The sequence below is a fragment of the Amblyomma maculatum genome, chromosome 8, assembly GCF_055883805.1.
Source record: "Amblyomma maculatum isolate TAMU_Amacu chromosome 8, ASM5588380v1, whole genome shotgun sequence".
In the NCBI taxonomy this organism is placed as follows: Eukaryota; Metazoa; Arthropoda; class Arachnida; order Ixodida; family Ixodidae; genus Amblyomma; species Amblyomma maculatum.
The window spans coordinates 84,447,065-84,467,576 of NC_139351.1; the positions used below are offsets into that span (position 1 = coordinate 84,447,065).

Below are 20,512 nucleotides of genomic sequence, written 5' to 3' on the forward strand. Positions count from 1 at the left end.
CAGCAGAACTAAATATACCCGAGTGTATGGATTTCAGAGTAGTTTTATCGGTTGGAGTCAGCTTGAAAGTACTAGAGCTGTAGTCTCTAGAAAATATGTTTGCAATTAACAGAACTTTGCGCTCAGGAGGCGTTTCTATTCCTTCTAATTAGGTGTAAATATTTCACTCATTACTTTTACATTAGTAATGCGATGTAGATATTTTCGAAAAGAAAAACAATACATGACCAGTAAAGCACCATCGTGAGAGAAATGGAAGCGATCACTAGCCCTCGATGGCGTGGACAAACCAGGAGACTGATCGGTCAGAGCGCACTTCTTCCTCCGCGGGCGGAACGGGCGCAGAGAAGCTGAAGCCACCCAGGGAGACAAAAGGCACTACCATGCATAAAAGCGCGGCCTCATCTGAGCTGCAAAGTGCGATTGGTGTTCACTGAAAAAAAAAAAAGAAAGAACGTATTTTGCACTGATCTGGGGATCGAGGTACCTCATCTTAATTACACGCCTCTGAACTGGACATACCCCCAATACCTTCTGGATGGTGTTTTAATATGTGCCTAATAGTAATGCGAGAATGTAAAGTTTAGAATAGTCATTGCAATATCAAATAAGTGTAAAAATTATATAAACAGTGAATTTCGGTCACTCTCATTGATTGATTGATTGAAGGGTTGGTGGCCCTTTCAAGTATGCTGTATGGGACTGAAGTGCGGACATCGGGTCTTCGACCGCAGCGCGTACTGCAGGGTCAGCTTGAGGAGCAGGATGGCGTGCTCAATGCCCACAAGGAACAGCACGAACTCCGTGTCGGTGAATATCCGAGACACGGTGTTCAGTGAGTCTGGGTTTTCCACGCATATGAGCGCAATATTAGAAGGCACAGCCATAAAGCCGATGGCCTGAAACGACGGATCCCAGACACCTGTCCCTTCGTGGCCGACCTTCAGGGGCCTCTGGAAGACTACGGTCAGCTTGTAGACCACCATGAGCATCTCGAAAAGGTTGCCGAAGAAGGCGATGAGCGGCGCGAGGGGAACCACGGGACCGAAGAGGAAGACGAAGGCGAACTGCGAGAACATCTTGTAGTAGTCCACGTAGGTGCTGGTGTAGGTCACCATGTCGGCCTCGCTCAGGATACTGTGTACGCCCGGTAGGTAGGTTGAGTCACTGCGGATAATGTGGCGGACCAGGCAGGTGATGCGGCGAAGCGCTCGCGGCATGGCGATTTCGACTAGATTCTCCTTGGTAAAGGCCATCACCAGCTGGATGTAGACCTGCTTCCGCAGTAGCTGGATGTCCTGTACAGGAAAAAAAGAAAACAAAAACACGCTGTGGTCGCTTAGAAAAAGAAGATGGTTTAAACCCTGACGCAATTTTGAGATACAGCAAAAACAGAAGGGAAGAAGGGAGGTCTGAGTCTGTTGCCAGCGGTTTGATCAATGAACCAGACTTCTAAGAACACGTGCTTTTTTCGAACCGCTTCATGGCACAATGAGGTTTCCCAGTCCAGCTTCATATTTTGGTTGTGCGGAATAGCATCTTTCCTGCCTAAACATTGCTAATGTTGCAAACCAGAAAACAGCAAGTGTGATTACATGATATACATATATATTAAAACACTAGAAACTATAAGACGTCGGCAAAGCGAAGCGTAAAATGCCACTAAATAAAGCGGCTTTTCCAAGATACTTTCCTTGCTTTCTCCTGTTATAAGGCTGGCACTCCGTTTCAAGTAATTCAAGCAACACCATTAACTCATGAGTAATATATCATATTACTAATAACGGGGCCTCGCCGTACACTGCGACCAGTGGTTGTTTGGGATTAATGTCAGTAACAAATAGGGTCATCTAGTGTACGGAGTAAGAGCACGTTTCAAAGCCTTAAACTTTTGAGATTAACCGGCCTATAATAATCTATGTGTCGTTAAGAACATATAGGCCCTGTTTACAATTGTACATGACCCCCCCCCCCCTCCTTTCTAGCTGATATCAGAAATCAACTAGATATTTCGAATGAATGGATTATGGCGTAATATTCTGATGTGATTCCCATTTGTACAGTAGGAAAGAACATAACAATAGCTAAACAATGTTGGTACGGATTTACACGTCTACAAGGACAATAAGGTGAAAAGAAACTTTCCCCTTACGCGCACACTTCATTCCTTAGCCATTAACTTACCTTTACACAAAAACATAAATGGTGACCAAAGTTGAAGTGCTTACTCTAACGACATCTTTATCCACAAACGTTATATAAATCAAATATTCAGCAAAAGTTGAGGTTAACCATGAGGAGAAACCCGTGTGCAAATCTACACGGGTTGAGGTGGGAGGCGGGAAGGGAGGAAATAAGACATGGAGGCAAGGCACACGAAAAAGCTGTTAGGAGTACGAAGTGCAAATCACTCTATTTCTTTACATAAATATTTACCTAGACAGTTTCGGAAATAAATAAATAGTTTCTCCTTTATTCTAGGGTGCCATAACATGAGGGACTTCTCTTGCATGAAATCTTCTGAAAGCGGTCAGCTTTCTATATTATATTAGGTTTTTGAATCTACTCACATAAAGTGGTTTTGTGCGATGCCGTTTTTTATAGCGGCATTAGCCAAAACAATTTCTTGTGAGGAAATGATTCAGTGGCAGGTAACTGCAACACCATCCAAGACTGCTGCACTATTTTAAAAAATTAAAGCTGATGAGAGTGGCCACATTGCGTAAAATGTATGATGTACAACGTTGCCAATGGAAGTTCTCTTGTTCGCGCTTCCTACATTCGCGGCAAAGTGTATTGTGTAAAAAATATATGCTTTGTTTTTTTAGACAATTACCAAGCACGTCCATGAAGAGCTTTAAATAAAATTCCGCTGTTCTTGAGAGCAAACTGTCGAAATTTGTAAACCCGATTTTGGAATTTTTCATCTTTGGTCTCATCCGCTCTCGCTCTCCTTGAAAATTTGCTCGCCACAGTTTACAGAAGATGTCTACAGTGCAGCGACATTGAACAACTTCTTTGTGTCTGCCCCTCACTTGGTTGGGGATTTATGCTTTAAAGATATCACACATCGCAAGGAATGGATTGAGAATGTATAACACTACTTCAAAGATCTGTGTCCGGAAAGTTCTACTCAAACGAACATAAAGCTGAGCAGGTTTGTTTCGATTCATACTAAAACAACGCAAAAAAAAAAGAAACCAGGACACAATAAAGAAGAGACAATAAGAGCGCTGACTTTCAACAGTTGAAAGTCAGCGCTCGCGTTGGCTCTTCTTTGTTGGGTCCTCGTTTGTTTTGCGTTGTTGTAATGTAGGGCTGCCGAGAATCTAACGAACTGTTATTGATTACGCGCATTTTGCTGAGGTGAGTAGGTCGAATATATTGCAATGTTTGGTCAGTTTGCGTATCAATACGAAAGCGTTACATTGTGCTATTATTGCGTAGAGAGAATCTAAAAACAAGTAAGAATATAATCACGTTTTAGTTCAAATACATGTTCTTGGGCTGCTCAGGTGAACCCACAAAAAAAAAAAAACAAGAATGGTACTTAGACATGCAGTGATCTTCCGTCACGATAATGCGAAGAACACAAGTCCTCTTGTCGAAACGCTGGCTTGGCTTGTGAACTAGGCTCCCCATCAAACATTGTTATGTTCGCTTTCGTGCATGATCAGCTCAGAATGAAGTAAAATTCTGAATTAAAATGTCCTAAAGTGAATATATACGTTGAAAATGTTTCCCAAGACGAGTGCTGCATCGGATTCGAACCATGACATCTCAAATTCTGGATTGCTGTCTGTGATGTTTTATTATAAGCTCACATTACAATAGCAGGATGACGCACATCCGTTTGTTTTCATTCACAGAGTATAGCTAGCTACCATAGGCTGCGTTTCACGTCATTTATTATAGAAATATGTGTTAGGCGGAGTACTACCTCTCATTTGGCTGAGAGAGTGTCATGCTTGGTCGCCCCATTGAATTTAAACACGCCGTGGATGACAACAGGCTATAAGCGCGGGTGCTACACTTGTTATCCTCTCGCAGGCAAAGTTGAATAACGTTTTTTTCTCATTTATTTAAAAGCGATTGTCTTCCTTTAGACTGGAGACATTTGATCTCCCTTTCAATAGATGGCGTTGGATAGATGCACTGCGTTTACTACGTTTGGACGTTTTTAAATGACAGTTTGATATGCCTAAATACAAAGAACTATCATAGTCAATGTGAAAGGAATTGTCATTTAGGGAGTGAAACCTAGCTGATGCCGAGATAACCGTTATGAGTACAGTTAGACAAAACGATGCTTTAAAAGATGCGATGGCGAATCCCGTGCTCACCTGCAGGTAGAAGGCGGTGTAGAAGAGACTGCCGAAACGGCCGAAGAAGTCGAAGATGATGAGCTTGCCGGTCAGGTGCTGAAGGTACTCGGACTGTGTCTGGTGGTTCTCCCACTCGGTTAGTCGCTGGCTCAGCGCCCGGTACACATCAGAGAAGACCATACCAACGAGCGCGTTGGCCACACTGGGCACCACGCGGGCAGCGGCATCCACCAGTGCTGAGCCGGAGAACATGGCGGACATGTACGCCTCCAGCGTCAGGTATTCATACTGCTGCAACACGCATAGCAGCACGCACGCCAGGACCACCACCTGCATTATGATTTTGATGAAATTTATTGCTTCAATGTACCCCTTATCAAAACGCATCATGGGTAACCTGGTGGGCAGCCTGGCAGTAGTAATCGGAGAACCCTGGATGATTTTGGTCGGTAGAGCATGTTACATGTCTGTTATTGGGTATCTGTATAAAATTGGCTTCTCAATCCAAGCTCGCAGGTTCATCCTGTTTAATGGGACAAATTTCGCAGTCCTCAATAAATCTTCCAAGGAAGGCATGCTCTTAGAATTATCATTTTGATCAACGGCTTCGCTTAGTTTAAAAAGACAACATACACGAAAGTCGTAAGGGTTAGTTCTCACTCCATATGAGGCCTCTAAATGGCGAGTGCAGCTTTCAATAATAAAAATGCAGGTATTTTTCGCCGAGAATAGCCCTGATTTCTGTGATTTCTATGACCCTATTACATTTCGCCACCTTTGTGCCCGATCACACATGCTGCTGCAGCGCCCTCAAGATAATCTTTCACAATAGCGAATGTTTTGGCCGTGCAGCGCCGCCAAGACAGGGCGAGTCCATACGCTTCCTCTTGGAACGTATCTTCGTGTGTGTTCGTGTGCGTGTGCAAATGCCTGTAAGTGCGAAGTTCTCGATACGGAGGGTCGTCGCCTGTGCGATGATGGTTGTTTGCGCTTTGTCTGAATGAATAATGAACGCCTGCCTATGATCTGTATGTCCACACATGTGCTTCATCAGAACCCTTTGCCCCCTTTTCTCTAGTGCGCTGAAGTATATAAGCGGCAGTCTCTTCCGCTGAAGAAACAGGTCATCTAGAGAGCTGCAGCGTGAATATCGTTCCTCTCTTAGCCTATTTTTCAGGCCAATCTTACGAGTTTGAATGTTAGACGTTGTACTGGTTAAACTGTGGCTCCCCTTTTGCAGGAACCTTTCGACGTTTTGTCTTGAACCCCCGTGTATAAACTATTGGCAGCCGTGCAATGTATGAAAGCCCCGACAACAGTCGAATGTTTGAGCTACCTTTGCTTCTGGTGTCAGCATTAATCGAGGCATCGAGACGCCGCGGCCTTCGGCGTATGCAAGAGATCGCCTGCAGTCTAAGAAATATGGAAAAGCGCGCTTAACATATGCGTCGGAGAAGCAGGACGAATAGGCCACAGGCTACATACATTAACCGCTACGGCGTATTCCTCCTTTCTCTAAAGAAAACTGCCGACCTCAGCTGATGCTTTCACATGGTTACCAGCCTTTCATGCATTGCAGCGGACTGAAAGCATAACAGCTAAAACATCCCACGCTCATCAGTTCAAAAATGCGGAGAAAGCATAGAATATGCGATTTGAGGAAATATTCGTTGACTACTGCTTTCAAACCGTGAAAAAATGGTCATATTCAGTCAGTGTTTGTTAAGTTCTAGTAGTAAAGTAAATAAAAAATGTGTTTTGGAATTTAAATAAATTAAAATTAAGTCACTCAAATATTACATTGACTATTACATGAAACATTAAAATGGTGATTTTCATTTCTTACTATGAATTTACATTCACGAAACATTGCTCTGAGAAAACTGAAGAAAACATGTTGACACATGGTGTAGCCAAACAGAAAATATTGTACAGAAACTACGGAATGTGATGATGATGATCAAGTTTATTTTCTTGCTACAGAAAGAGGGGGTTGGGACAAAAAGCCAATCGGCCTGACGAGGCCCCAGCACCTGTAACAGTGGCAAGAATGTGAAAAATGTCTTCCTTTCTGGTAGTAATTAGGTCTGGAAATTTGAAAATTCTCATCGATTAGTGTTTTTCGTCACGAGAAGAAAATCACATTAAAACTCTTATAGCCGGGCTCTCTTCTGAATGGAATGCGCCGGCAAATCATTTTCAGGGGAAACTGTATAATATCATTCTCAAGTGATATGGAGCTCCTACATAAAAGATTAGCAGCTGTAGTGCCAAACGTGTTCCAAAATAGTAATTACGTTGAGTAAAAGGGATTCGAGGTCAGACAGTAACCAATGCGTTGCACCCGCTGAAGTCATAAACGGCATAAATTCTGCCGCCATCGTTTTGCCAGCCAGTATTATATTTTACCATTGTGCATACCAGGAGGAGGTATATTTATTGCAATTTGCAGCTCCTGCTACATCCAGACGGCATCACAAGGCTCGCAGAAGCTTATATTTTGGTATAGATGCTTCCACCTGTGACCTTTATTTCCGCAGCACCTTTACTTGTCTGACTACTCTGTCTTCAGGCGGCGCGAGCTGTGGGCTATGCCTGAACACAGCGCCAATTTTGTGCCCAATTCAAAGATATTTCGTTTGCGTTCTTCGTGTCCTGTAGATAACGATGGTTACCTTATTAACTTTGATGCTTTCAAAAACACAGTCATTTGCCAGTGAATTCATGAACGATTAGCAAAATTTTCTTTCCGGGAAGCTAGCCCGCAGTATACTTATTGAAAATATTTATGAGAATAAATAGGATTCGTATTATGGTTGCCGTTAAACAATGAAAGGTAATTGCATAAATGTTAATAAAACAACTCTCGGACCTCATGGCCTCTCGCAGCGATATTAGATGGCAGAGAGAGATGCACCGCAATCCGCCTGATAACGTGAAGTTACAAGTGGCTAGATTCTCCTCTCAGCTATCAAGTCTACATACACTTTTATCAGGTACATTCGTGATTTCCCTACTCAAACTGGGAGGATTCAGGTAATATCACAGAGCACATTGATTTAGGAATCTGTAAAAGAATATTAAGACATTTTTCTACCAAACTTAAGGAGGAATCAAGCCATCAGTGATGACAAAGGGAACAAAATAGTCTCGATTTATTGCGTGAGGGGGTGATCAGAAGGCAGCAATTTCTTTTGGACCGTTCAGGAAGCTGTTAAATATGTCGATTGAGAGGGATAGCGTTTTCTGCCTTGATGAAAGAAGCGGTTGTCGTGCGTTACCAAAAAATAACCTGCGTATGGTTAATTAAACAATAGCTACTTATGCGCCCCCCCCCCCCCCTTCCCTAACACCAGCCGGTAAGCAACTCGTATTTTCATTATGATGCATGGTGGTCCTCCACTTGATGATGTGTCCCCCTATGGTTCCTTGTCTCTTCCTATTGTTTAATCTAGCGCCACATGTTTACGGCCCTAAGAGCATACTGCCCTTTTGCGTCACATTAAATTTCATGATCAATCATAATTTACACGTGCAGTGTCCTGTGCAATATTCACTTCAGCCTCCCAATTGTGTTTCTGCTCATACCACAGGTGCACTTGGCCAAATGTAAAAAAAAACAAATGAGCTATCCATACTGAGCTCCAGCGGTTACCCTCTGCAGGTCCATATATGTCCAGGAAGCAAACCATACAAAATAGACAAGCGTATTTTGTAAACCAAGGGGTTCAATACGTGACAGTCAGTGAAAGCTATTGCCGCCAATGAATGTTTAATAACTACCTAAAGAAACGGAAAAGCAGCAACATGCCAACACGCACAAATCATAGCTACCAGGAACGCGTAGGGCTCCTTTGAAGGCTAAGCAAAATATAAGCATGTATAAGAACAGAGAGTTACCCGTCTACTTCTAGCGAGAATACAAAGACACCGTTTGTTGGAGTTCTTGCGACCAGAAACAAGGCACATTGATCATGGCGGTTCTCATGATCTGCTCATTCGTTGCATGCGCAGTAATTCAGACAACCCTTATGTTTAGTGCCATGTGGTGTTGTGATTTATTTACTCACACCATCCTATCTGCCTTTTAGAATTGAGAAATATGTGCTACTGCAAACAAAATGAAGGAATGCCCCACCAATCTGCAGCAGGAAAGTGTTCGCGATATTCCATTATTAGGTTTAGGGAAATGCTCTAGTATCATAGGGCAATTAGGGCATTTCGCTTGGCATTCTTGACGCTTTCTGCTTTTTTGAATACAAGTAACGGTGGCGAGCCTAGAAAGATGAACAAGGAAAGAGCTTTCTATACCAGTCCATACTACAAAAAACAAAGTTGTGCAAAGGGTATTCTATAAATGTGAATACGTCTCTATATTCGGTTACAAACTTAATCAACGAGCTTTGAGGCCATTAATGAATATCGGGACCACACCTGCGAGGCTAGCACACGAAATGCTCGCCTGGCCAGCATGTTTTCGCCGTAAGCGAACAGCAGCCGGTTCTTTGTCGATACCGCATTCTCGTGCAGGCCCCAAAAGCACGAAAGGTGGTCGGCCCGCTTTCGCCAAACCTCCATGATGACGGTGTTCCAGAGTAGGTTGAAAAGAACGCCTGAAATGCGCCACAGCAGCGAGTCTTGGTGGGCCATGACCAGCACGCCGACCGTCATTGGCACCTGCGATGCAATTAAGTGTTGCTTTACTGATAGTGCACATGGAAAAAAAAAATAGAGGATACAAAGTAAGACAAACTATCTCGCTCATTTCTCAGAGAATATTGTCAATCGCCAACGTTCACTCCTGAGAGAACATCAGAAATAAACCAGATGTATCTTTTATGACGAGGGACACCTTAGGCAGATGAGATGTATGTCTTCTTGGCTTAATTGTTTTTAACAAGGCAGGTTTGGGAATAATGGACATTTTCGGTTGAATCGCGAACCGTAGGCAAACATTAATGAACACTTGATATGAAAGAGAATACGTAACTTCGCAACGTGAATTGCAGTAGTGGAGGGGCTCCGGAGTACTTTGAGCTAACCTGTTGCCCGCGATTTCGTGAGCGACAGATACCGAGCCTTTCCTTTACTCTAAGTCAATCATAGAACGCCGGTAATTTGATGCGCTCAACAGAATGCTGGTGGTGTTCGACGAGGGGTGCGCGATGTACCGCGTGCAGCAGCAACACTCAGGTTTTTGTATTTTTCCACGTCATATTCTTCAGTGCTCTAGGAACTTTTTATACTACTTAGCTTCCCTCCCACTCTTAATGTTACTCATCTTGATTGACGAGAACTCTCCCTTCCAATTTGAAAACAGGCTTTCCTTTATCGTACGCTTTTATCTTGACACTTATTAATCTGAATAACTACACATTTATGTTGACACTTTTTAATCTAGATCACCACTGTCTGACCCCTCCCCCCCCCCCTCTCTTTCTGCATCACTGTGATGGAATTATGGGCGCTTATGAGATCAGGGAATATATGAACGACTTGGAGTTTTGGTGCCAAACGACTTACACTGATGGTGACGAGAACTGCTGCGATGAGCTCTAATATTCATAAAGTATGGCGCTTGTTAAGCAATTTTTGTTCAACCACTGAGGTATAACGCTGCAGTAGCTAGCGAAAAGCGTCGTCACTTGCTCACGACTGAGTTCGGCGCCACCCTGTTCCCAAGAGCTGATGTCAAATATTTCCCCAAACACTTTGTAGTTTATCGCAGGTATGCTCTTTGCAAATAAATGCGATTACTTCGCGATATACTTAGCAATATGGGCGTATTCTTTGTTTTAGCTCTGACGTCATTTCAAGACAATGATGTAGGTAATGTTAATCTCATGCTTGTATGTTCCTATTCAAATACTTCGACTGAATACAAGCCCAAAAATCGCTGTTGCAAACAATTGTACAGTAAACAAAAATATAGATTAAAGCAGTAACCAAGTATTTCGATGCTCTAGAGTTTTTTTGCTTGGATGGTTGTGATCATAGTTCTTATTTCTTTGCAAAACTGTAGGCATACGAAAATGAGTTATCTTAATTAAATGTAATTAGTGAGCACAATGCAGAAATCATACAACAGGCCATAACTATAATAGGTAATGCACTGAATGCTTTCACAAGTGCTAGGCGTAAGAAACTTCGCTCAAGCTTTGCTGTTATACATGGGCCGCCCGCAAAGCACATGTATAACCGCGTCGGCGCTGGGAAGTGCTAAGCCTCACTAGCGTCATCGAAAGGCAAGCAATTGTGAATGCTCACCATGAGAGACCACGTGTAGAAGCTCAGGAAGGCGTAGTAGAAGGCAATGCGTATGCCGAAATACACCCTGATCATGTGCACCGGGATGGTGAGGTGCGAGAACCACTGGTGCCGCATCTTAGTCAGCATGTTGTAGTCATGGGGTGGGAACATGGCAGACACGATGCCCGCTCGCTTGCACACGGCGAACACGCTCTGTCCGGGCTGCACAAGGACGCACTGGTTCTCCAGGCCGACCACCTCGGTCAGCTGGTCGGCGCGGATGGCGTCGACGACGTTCTGTACGATTTCCTGGCGCTCGACGAGGGAGAAGAGCTCCTGTGGCCGGCTCTCTTCGCCACGTCCGAAGTCACGCCACTGGTCCATCGTGAATGGCTTTTCGTAGCCTAAGCGGTGCATCTTGAACATTGTGGTCTGTTTGGGAATATGGAAAACGCGTAGCCAGATATATCGCCTTGTGAGTTACATCCACGGGTTATGCATTCAGAATAATAGAGACACAAAATTAGGTTTTGGGCTAGTGGGTAACTAAAATGAGATTCCATAGGGCGAACCAATAAAGGGTCCTGACAATAGTCGGCATATTGTTGTATTGCTGTCTGTACCCGGATCTTATGAGACATATCTATAGACTGAAAAATGGTGGATAGATGAGTGAGTTATAAAAGCTTTTTTGCGCATCCTGAAGCGCGAAACACACAAGCGAAGGAAGGAGGTCAAACAAATGTGTGTTCTACTTCATTAGCCTTTGTTTTCTTATATATCTCGCTCTACAATCCACAGTGAATAGTTACATACTCTTCTTCCGCCTGCAAAAAGAGAATGATTTCCAGGGAACAATAACAGAGTAGAGCGTGCAAGGGCTGAAAATGTCCATCAGAAAGACTGAAAGAACACTGGTATGTATGGTTAGAGAATGGAATAAATCTATCTCATTAGAAGACATAGGCGACATTCTGGCAAGGTATAAAGGGCCCCCATTTCCTAGTCCTGTAGGTTTAACGTGTACGGTTTGCTCAACATCAGGATCTGCAACGTAAATGTACGGAACAAGCGTGAGAAGAAAGTGCGCGGCGGGACAGTTTATTATATTATAATGTTCAACATACATTCCGAACAGAAGCACCGTCTTCAAAGAAATCTTTAAGTACCAGTAATTTATGAAAAGGGATGTGTGTATCATTAACTCGGATTCATTTTTAGTGCTCATATAAAGGGAGGAGGGAGATAAAGCACTGAAGCAAAGCAGCGGTAAGAACGTGTTTTTTTCAAAATGGCGTAATGTGGAGATAAAAAAGCAATTTCTCTATGGACATAAGTTCCAGAATTCTTTCCACTGATTTTCTGGATAGCCGCAGGTTATACTTAATTTGTTGTCGGCGTTTCAGCAAAAGATATTGTTGGCCAAAACATTCCTCTTATTTCTCTGCCATTTTTTTTTCGCGTACTGCTGTAAAACTTGTGAACATTATCTTCTTTTTATTTATCCAATTATTTAAACTACCCAAATGGTACAGGTGTACTATAAAGAGGGTAGGGGCAGGTACCGGCTATTTGCACTGTAATGTGAAATGGTTGAGACAATAAATTTATGAAAAAGTCTGAAAACACAAAATCATTGCTGCAGTCAGAATATGAAGAAAAAATAAAGCAGCAAGGAACAACGCGGTACAAGATGCAACATCTCGAAAGCGGCCTTTGTCTCAAAAATATTGCACCTATAAAACATAAAATGTAAAAAGGAAGACGTTACAAAATGAAGATAAAAACTAAATATATGAGAAGTTTGAACTATGTAAAAAAGAAGCTTTTAACTGGATATGAAATTTTCTTCAGGTATACTTGTTAGCGAAGACGACAGGTTATTCTAGTCATTCCAGGTCCTAGGAAGAAACGAGTTAGAGAAGACAACAGCATGTTTGAGTATGAATGGTGCACCTCTGTACTGTGGTTATGGCGAAATGAGATGCATGATTGTGGTTCTACCTATATGACGAGCAGCGTTTAATTTTGGTGCATTTTATGAAACATTTATGATCGAAAGTTGCTATGCCGCCTACCAAGCTGATAAACAGCAGTATTTGTACCATGACTTCCTGCGGTTTAGGCAAATATCTTCACGTGGTTGAAGAAAAAAAAGACGCTTTTTGTTTATGACTACTGCCCAAATTACACTGCAGTCTCATTGTGCGGCACAGTGATCATTAGATTGATTTTATTTTAAATCATTGAATGGCTAAACGGCACACTTGTCTTTGGAACTATAGTGGATTGTGTGCTTGTTTTTCTTTTTTTAAACACATAAATTACTCCACTTGATTAGTTTGTATAACTGCTTAAAAATCTCCCCTTGTCCTTTCTTGCTATTGCTCCGATCTGTACTTCACCTCGCTATCCTGTCCCTATTTCTTTCTAGCCGGCCGCAACTCGGGTGCATTCAGATATTAGATAGCGGTTGGCGCGGCTGGCAACTCTTTTTCATACTTTTTATTGTTACTTCAAACCAACCACTACCATTACCACAACTTGTTATACTACGGGCAAGCGGACTGCGTAAAAGGATATCTAGATCTTTGCACCAACACGTACACATCGGTAATTTTGCGGAAAATGCAACAAAGAGACAGATGAAAGGAGGCTATATCAAACATCCTAGCGATAGCTTCGTCCTGTGCCCGAGAACCAATGCTAAAAGTCCATATCAGCCTAAAAAATGAATGTTTAGTCAGGCAAAACAATTTCGTTCTACTGGGCATAGTTGGCCCTGAAGGGTGGATGAGTGAGTGACGAGAAAAAGAAGCACGGAATAAACAAAAATCGAATATGCCCAGAATTTGCGGCCATAACCTTGAAAAAATAACTACAGCAGAACTCTCGAAAGCTACAGTGTAGCTATTGAATGTTTCGCTGGTTCTGGAAGACCAAGGCTCAGCGTGTATGCATGGCAGTAATTGTGACACTTTTACTGCAGAGATTTACCAAATAAACTAAAGATTTTTTGTATCTAGACTTGCATTGGCCAATACCTCGCCATTTCGCCGTGCTTGCCCATGCCTGCCCTTGAGAAGAAGGAAAAGAAGGAGAAGAAGACAGATAACTCAGTAGTTGGTAGAGGCGAAAGATAATAGCGAGTTGCTAGGGCAGAAGGTTCGTTCGAACGCTGTGACAGCGGTGTGCCCCAAATGTTCGACGTAGAGACGATGTCATACCACTAGAAGTCTTCAACGCACGAATGAGAATTAACAACGACGAGAGGCAAGGGGTGCTCATACATGAAGTGATTCCACTATGGTATAATTAAAACGGAAACCATAGAATAAACTACTATGTGCAAACGCCATGTCGTTTCTATAAAGCCGAACCTAAGCGTAGCCATGCAGATTTCTCTCGCGTGACTCCAGATTTAACCACAAGCTAAACCACAGCTGAGTGTTTTTCATTAGAAGCGAGAAACGCAACTTCTCTGCACAGCACACTTACGGCGAATGTGTGCATAGTGCACAAAATATTGATGTGCCTGCCATTTCGGGTTCTTCGCTTAATGCCTTGCCACTACCAAGTGCTCAGCACCTTTACTGACTTTTCCTTCAATGTGGGAATGTTTTTCAAGCCTATATTAGAGGTCGGGTCGCTTATGAACACTGAGCTAACTACGCATACATCGAAATATTGCTGCAAAGTAATGGGTCGCAAATTGAAAGCACTTCTATGTTGCGGAACTAATTCTTTAGTCTCGATTGGTAGCGACCACCTTAAAAATTCTTATAAACTCATTCAACTTGTAGGGGCCCTGCACCACGTATCCGTAAGGCCCGTGCGCGCCGCGCATTCGAAGGCCGCGCCACTATCCTGTTTCCCTCTCGGTGCCTGTTTCCCTCTCCCCGCTCGTTCCGGGATAACCGGTCCCGCGCGAGGGGGCTATAAAGGAAGCCTCGCGCCGCCGTCGCGGCCTCTTGGTCCCTGGCTCCTCGTTCCTGCTTCGCCTCTGGCGCTCTCCACGGAAACGACCCGCAGCCACCCGGACGACGACCTAGCACCGACTTCGACGATCCCTGTGAGATTAAAGATGTTTGTCATACGGCCCACTGTGTGTTTGTCGTGCGCATCCCTCGGGCAGAGGAATCGCCCACAAACTAGAACTTTGATAACCTTGATGTAAGCTACTTTTGTGATTTCTCGCCACTCTTTCGCATACTAGAAATACTGACTTCTAGGAGTCGTTACTATCAGCCAGAAGTAGACTGCACATTCCGCGACTTAAATGCTCGCTGTTTAAAAATATACTTTAGAAGCAACAACTTTAATCACGTCTTATTTGAGTAGGAGCAAGGGGCAGCATATAAGGCTGGAAATAGAACGCCGGGGTTTAAAGCTCGAAATCAAACAGGTTTATTTGGTCCGAAACGGGAAGGAATATATTGATTCCAGGGCTGAACAAGAACAATTCCAATCGAGAATATGTTTATGCGCCATAATACGGATACATCGATTTTTGGTGCGATTCAAAATTGCTCCGTATACCAACCTAAGCGGGCTGAGCATGCCACGTAATGAATGAACCAAACTTATTGCCAATTCTTTTTTCACTGCCGCCAGCATCGATCGCAAAGGCTGTGGTGTCACCGTACATGATTAGCAAGACCAGCACTCATCATTAACGGACGTGCGACTGGGCATACGTGCAAGCACAACACTTTGCAACGAAGTGGCTGCCTTAACCTTTTTAAGGCTTTGTTTTTATCCTAAAAGCGCTGAAAAAGAGACACTGTGTGTTTTTGTTTCTTTTGAATTCTCTAGCCGTTTGAGGATCTAAACGCGGTTGACCACCAAGCGCAGCCGTTGATGCTTTATAACGTTTAGACGGTGCCGTTTTAAGACGCCATATAACCAAATGCCACACGATCATGTTTAACCAATTTTCTTTGCTACACAATGCATCAATTCAGCAGTGCAACAATCCAATCCCGAAAGTCTAATAATCTTTTTGGAACTTCTGGGCTACACTAAAACATTTTGATCCGCAATTCGACGGGCTGTGCTCGCACTGTGGGGAGGTGTCTGACACCTACCACATGGTGTGGGCCTGCCAAAAAAAAAAACCATCTTTGCCCCCTATCCCCAACCCCACCCGAGAGAACTGGGAGGCGACCCTGTCCGGCTGCTGCACCCTAGATGCCCAAAAGGTCTTAACGCAGCGCGCCCGAGCTGCGGCAAACGCCAATGGAGTGCCTGTCTAAGCATCCCACCTAGTGTATATACCTCGATGTATTATAATAAATGTGTTCACCATCACCACCTCCAATCAGGAAACTAAACACTGATCTCCGACCATTCATTGTCCTCTTGCGTGTCTTCCCTGTCCGAGATGCCATTGGTTGTATGATTGAATTTACCCGAGTGCGTCGCTCGTATCCCAGACTAAAGACCCACAATGCACTGCTCTAACTAATCGCAAAAAATGCATTGAAACGAAAGCTTCACTACGCCATGTATCAGCAGAGGTCAACCTGGGCACCCGCTTGGCCTTTACGAACCAGAAGTCACGGCTTAGCTATATAGTTTAAGCATGGTACCACCAATGTTTTGCAACCAGTCGAACTTTACCTTGACATTTGACCATAACCTTTGACCCTTGACTGCAGATACGGTATCACGTGCTGCCTCTTGCATTCAAGGCGCCCTCCACTCTAAGTCTCGGTATTTCTTTCTTGCAAAACCATGTCTGCCCATGCCTAAACCGAAGCCTAACCCAACTAAGCAAAACAACACTTTCACTTCATCTGACTAGGTTTAGAAGCTAGGGTTTACCGCAAAGACTAAATACCACCAAGTAATAATGGAAATATGAGAGGATTGTGGCGTATCTGGTGCGAGTTCGAATAAACAGCAGCACAATGCCCATCCCTTACCTTCTCGGCCGCGGCGGGCGCGTTCTCCGGCACCAGGCGAACCAAGAGGAGCCACTGAGTTCCCCTGCGCACCGGCATGCACTCGACCAGCAGGCGCTCCGCGCGAAGCAGGTCCGCCAGCCACTCGGCCGTCGCCTCGGAGCCCTGCACGAGCACGGCGAATTCGACGCATGGCGTCGATGAGGCCGCCGCCACTGCAGCGGCCGCGGCGGTGCCCGAAGCGCCGGCAGCCGGCCTAATCTCCATGGCTGACAAGACGCCGACGCCGCGTCAGAATTTAGGCAGCTTTCTTCTCCTCGTCTTCAGCACTGGTGATAGCGGTTGTACTGGCGCTGCTCGGCTTCCTCTTCTACCTTGGTAAATGCACATACCCACAAGCAGGATAGGCCAGGGCTCAGTGTTGACTGCGATATGTATTACAAATGCTGAAATAATTTAAGAACTTAATTATCAAATAAACAAAAACGTAGTATTTAATGTCACAGAATTGTATGAAAGAAAAAATACGGAACAAAAATTTGGAAAAGAATTATCAAGGGAATGTGTCCGTAGCTGTGATGTAGTTATGTAAATAATGACACATTTGAGGTAACGCAAATCCTCTCGCACTCGCACCGAGGGAGAGAAGAAGCTAGGCCGGCAAAATAAATACCAATTGTGCTATTGAATTTTCTAGTAATGCCCTTCTCTGATGTGAAAACCTCCTCACAAAGACTTATGGGACTGAACCGGCATCTACATAAGTAAAAATGTAGGCGGAGATCCTGCATCGAATAAGAGCCAGTGTTACCTCACATTGCCGTGGTTGACATGAACAAACTTTCCATGAAAAGATGAGATGTTGGTAGTCTGCAGTAGATATTAATGGATCATTGCATGAGGCGGTCATCTATTGATAGCGCTGAAAATGGGACATTCCTATAATAGTATTAGGGATGATACATGTAACAGGTGCATCAAGGGCTGGTAAGTCCGCCACTTCATTTTGTAAAATACTGCAATGATTTGAGACCCTGATTAAACGATTTCTTTCACGCATCCCGGTGTGAAATACTTTTGTTAGCTGCTCAAACGAAAATCCAGTGTTGACTCCAATGGCAGCAAAACAGGACAGTCGAACAGAAAATTCAATTTTGACTGTTTGCTGGGAACCTCTAAAGGTGCAGACCCAATTGCCGTAAACTCTGCTAAAATGATCAGTTTGTAATCTGAGACGCGCATCGAAAAGCTCCAGGAAAGAGACTGAAAAAAAAACCAATCCCGCCATCTGTGCGCTCACAGATGCATCAGTAGCGATTACACTGTGATCAGGGAAGTTTTCAAGGGGATCAGATAGGAGACTAGATATTAGACTTGAAGACAAGTGCTTGTTAGATGGAAATATAGTATCAAAATTGATACCCACAATGGACGTCGTGTAACCAATAGGATATAAAACCGAGATCCATACCAAGTTTGCTAAAATACTAAAAAAAAAAAACTGGGGAATGCAGAATCTTGGCCACTGGTGAGTGGGAAAGAGGGCCGGATTGGACAAAACAATAGGTATAACCACCCTGGGAGTAAACTCAAATTACTGCAAGAATGATATGACAGTCAGAAGGCGGAAACGGCAGGTAACTTTGGGAATACGCGCCTTCAAGTAGAAAACAGCGGTGGAGACTCATTGTGAGACCTTGGCAGAGGCGCAGCGCACGTCGCTCTAAAAGCAGCAAATGATGAAGCTTATATTTTCGAGGCCCAGAAAAAAGAATGCAGCAAAATTGCAGAATTAGTCTTACGTAGGAACTTTGTGTCTGTAAATGTGTGATTATTCAGCTCTGATGCATCGTCCTTTTCATTTCAGAACACAGTTTCTTTTTGTGTGACTTAACATGACAGGCTGAAAATACTATGCAAGCATTTTTAAATCCAAATAAAAGAGATGTCCAAATAGGTAAAGCAATTGTGACTTGCGAGCGCATGGTATCATATTAAGAAATCCCTCTCCATTACCGCCGCAAAAAAAATACGAGGTACTTTAGCAACTAAAGTAGTGAAAGGCGAAAGCCGGAGGGCTGCATTCTGCTACGCAACTGGCACTGATTAGTAATATAATTAATTAACCGTCAATAATTCAGTATGTATTTGGTTGACTACATAAGCAAATAATTAGTCAAATAATGAGTTACCTAAGTACTCTTCGAGTGGTAATAATTTATTAGTAATTGATCATTTATTTACATATGGCCATTAAGGCACGCATTCGCATGTACTGTGATGGTGCTCCGTAATTGATCGAGACCTCTATGACGTCATCACGCCTGAGCCAATCAGAACGCCGCAAAAGCGGGACACATTTTGTCCACGACAGTTATCGCACCTTTCCCTTCCTATAAATCAATCAATCGCTCCTGTATCTTCTGTCCGCACGAGGCAGCGGGGGTGCCTCAGCCACAGAGCCAGTAGTAGGTCCGTGCATTTTTTTCCTTGTTCCTACAGTTGCAACCACAACAACGATCTATATTCTGTTTAGTACGGCGTTCCAGGAAGCACTAAATGGAAGGCGCCATACGGACGCCTGGATCGGACACCCGGCAGTTGTTGTGGCTGTAGGAAGAAGGAAAAGAAAATGCACGGGCCTGCTACTGGCTCTGTAGCTGAGCCACCTCCGCTGCCTCGTGCAGACATATATTATGTTGAGGCTTCAAAAGGAAAGAAAAATAAAGAGCCTCTGCCCGTGCCATAGAAGAGAAAATGAAGAGGGAGAGAAAGACGTGCGCCGCAACAACAGCAGTCGTCCACCACCAAATCGGTGGCGGGTGCAATGACGGCCTACAACAGATAAAAATTCAGTGGCAGGATAGCCCCGCCGCAAGCGGCCGTGACCGACCTGTCCCAACCTCATCAGGGGAATACCCACACCAGCGTATTACCAAACCCTATGCCGTAGGAGCCCTTGAGCAGACGACGCTGTGATTCCGCTGAGGAACGCCATCTGGCGACAAATTGTGGATATATTGTCTAAACGAATAATAACACATTTAAACGCCACTTTTCCCGTTGCTTTTGTGGCATAATGTCCCAAAAATATACTTCATCCCAAACGTGTAAAAAAACATGGTCTATTTTCCGCTAGACCCGCATAGCATTCGGTACTTATGCGTAGAAAGTGAGGATGGGGTACCATGTGATTTAATTATGCTCTAGGGCCTCTACTCTATATGGCGCTCAAGAATGGCGGGTTACCATTGCGATAAAGATACACGGCCTACCAGAATTTATTTTCGGGATAGCGTGGACAGGTATTTGGCAATCCAGAAAGCTGCAGCAGAACCTCCCGAGTGGCTCTCAAGGCTAGAGCCTTTGTTGTGTATGCGTGAATTGTAGCGTGTCATATGCAAATAGCGTATGTAAATAGCATTTGAGTGATTTTTGTATATCTTGTCTCGTGTCAAGACCAGGCAAAAAAAAAACCTTTTGTTGCGTAATGGATTAACACTACCCACCTCTGCCCCGCCGGGGTGGCGCAGTGGTTACGGAGCTCGACTACTGTTCCCAAGGACGCGGGATCGAATCCCGGCCTCCGCGGCAGCTTTTCGATGGAGGTGAAAAGCAAGGCGCCCGTGTGCTGTGCGATGTCAGTGCACGTTAAAGACCCCCAGGTGGTCGAAATTTCCGGAGTCCTCCACTACGGCGTCTCTCATAGCCTGAGTTGCTTTGGGACGTTAAACCCCACAAACCAAACCAAACTACCCACCTCTGCACTGATGCCACTGAAACATCCGTTCGACTCCTGTATTGTAATTATTTTCTGATTTTTTTTTTCAGTTGCCTTCACCGTAACTATTTCCTGCCTTCAGTTAGTGTATGTTACTTTTAGGTTGCGTTCATTGATACATTTAGTAACAATTGGTATGACAATGGTTCCTTCAGCGTATTGATTTCCTGCCTTCAGTGAGTGCATATTACCTTTAGGTTACATTCAGAGAGAACTTTCAGCAACAATGTTACCTTTAGGTCGCGTTCACA

General features: G+C 43.9%; 1 protein-coding gene across 1 annotated transcript; it reads right to left on the reverse strand.

The window, feature by feature from the left end:
* Positions 1-683: 683 nt before the first annotated feature.
* Positions 684-16,747, reverse strand: LOC146181682 (anoctamin-10-like). Its single transcript, XM_084575534.1, has 5 exons — positions 16,502-16,747; positions 10,593-11,006; positions 8,760-9,002; positions 4,344-4,655; positions 684-1,298 (listed from the first exon to the last, which is right to left on the reverse strand). The coding sequence occupies exons 1-5, from the start codon at positions 16,745-16,747 to the stop codon at positions 684-686; spliced, it is 1,830 nt and encodes a 609-aa protein (XP_084431660.1).
* Between the last annotated feature and the right edge of the window lie 3,765 nt (positions 16,748-20,512).

Coding starts and splice junctions, on each gene's coding strand:
- LOC146181682 (XM_084575534.1), bottom strand. CDS start 16,747: ATGGAGATTAGGCCGGCTGCCGGCGCTTCGGGCACCGCCGCGGCCGCT. Junction 9,003..10,592: donor TCTACACGTGGTCTCTCATG/GTGAGCATTCAC, acceptor ATTGCATCGCAG/GTGCCAATGACGGTCGGCGT. Junction 1,299..4,343: donor ACACCGCCTTCTACCTGCAG/GTGAGCACGGGA, acceptor TTTCCTGTACAG/GACATCCAGCTACTGCGGAA.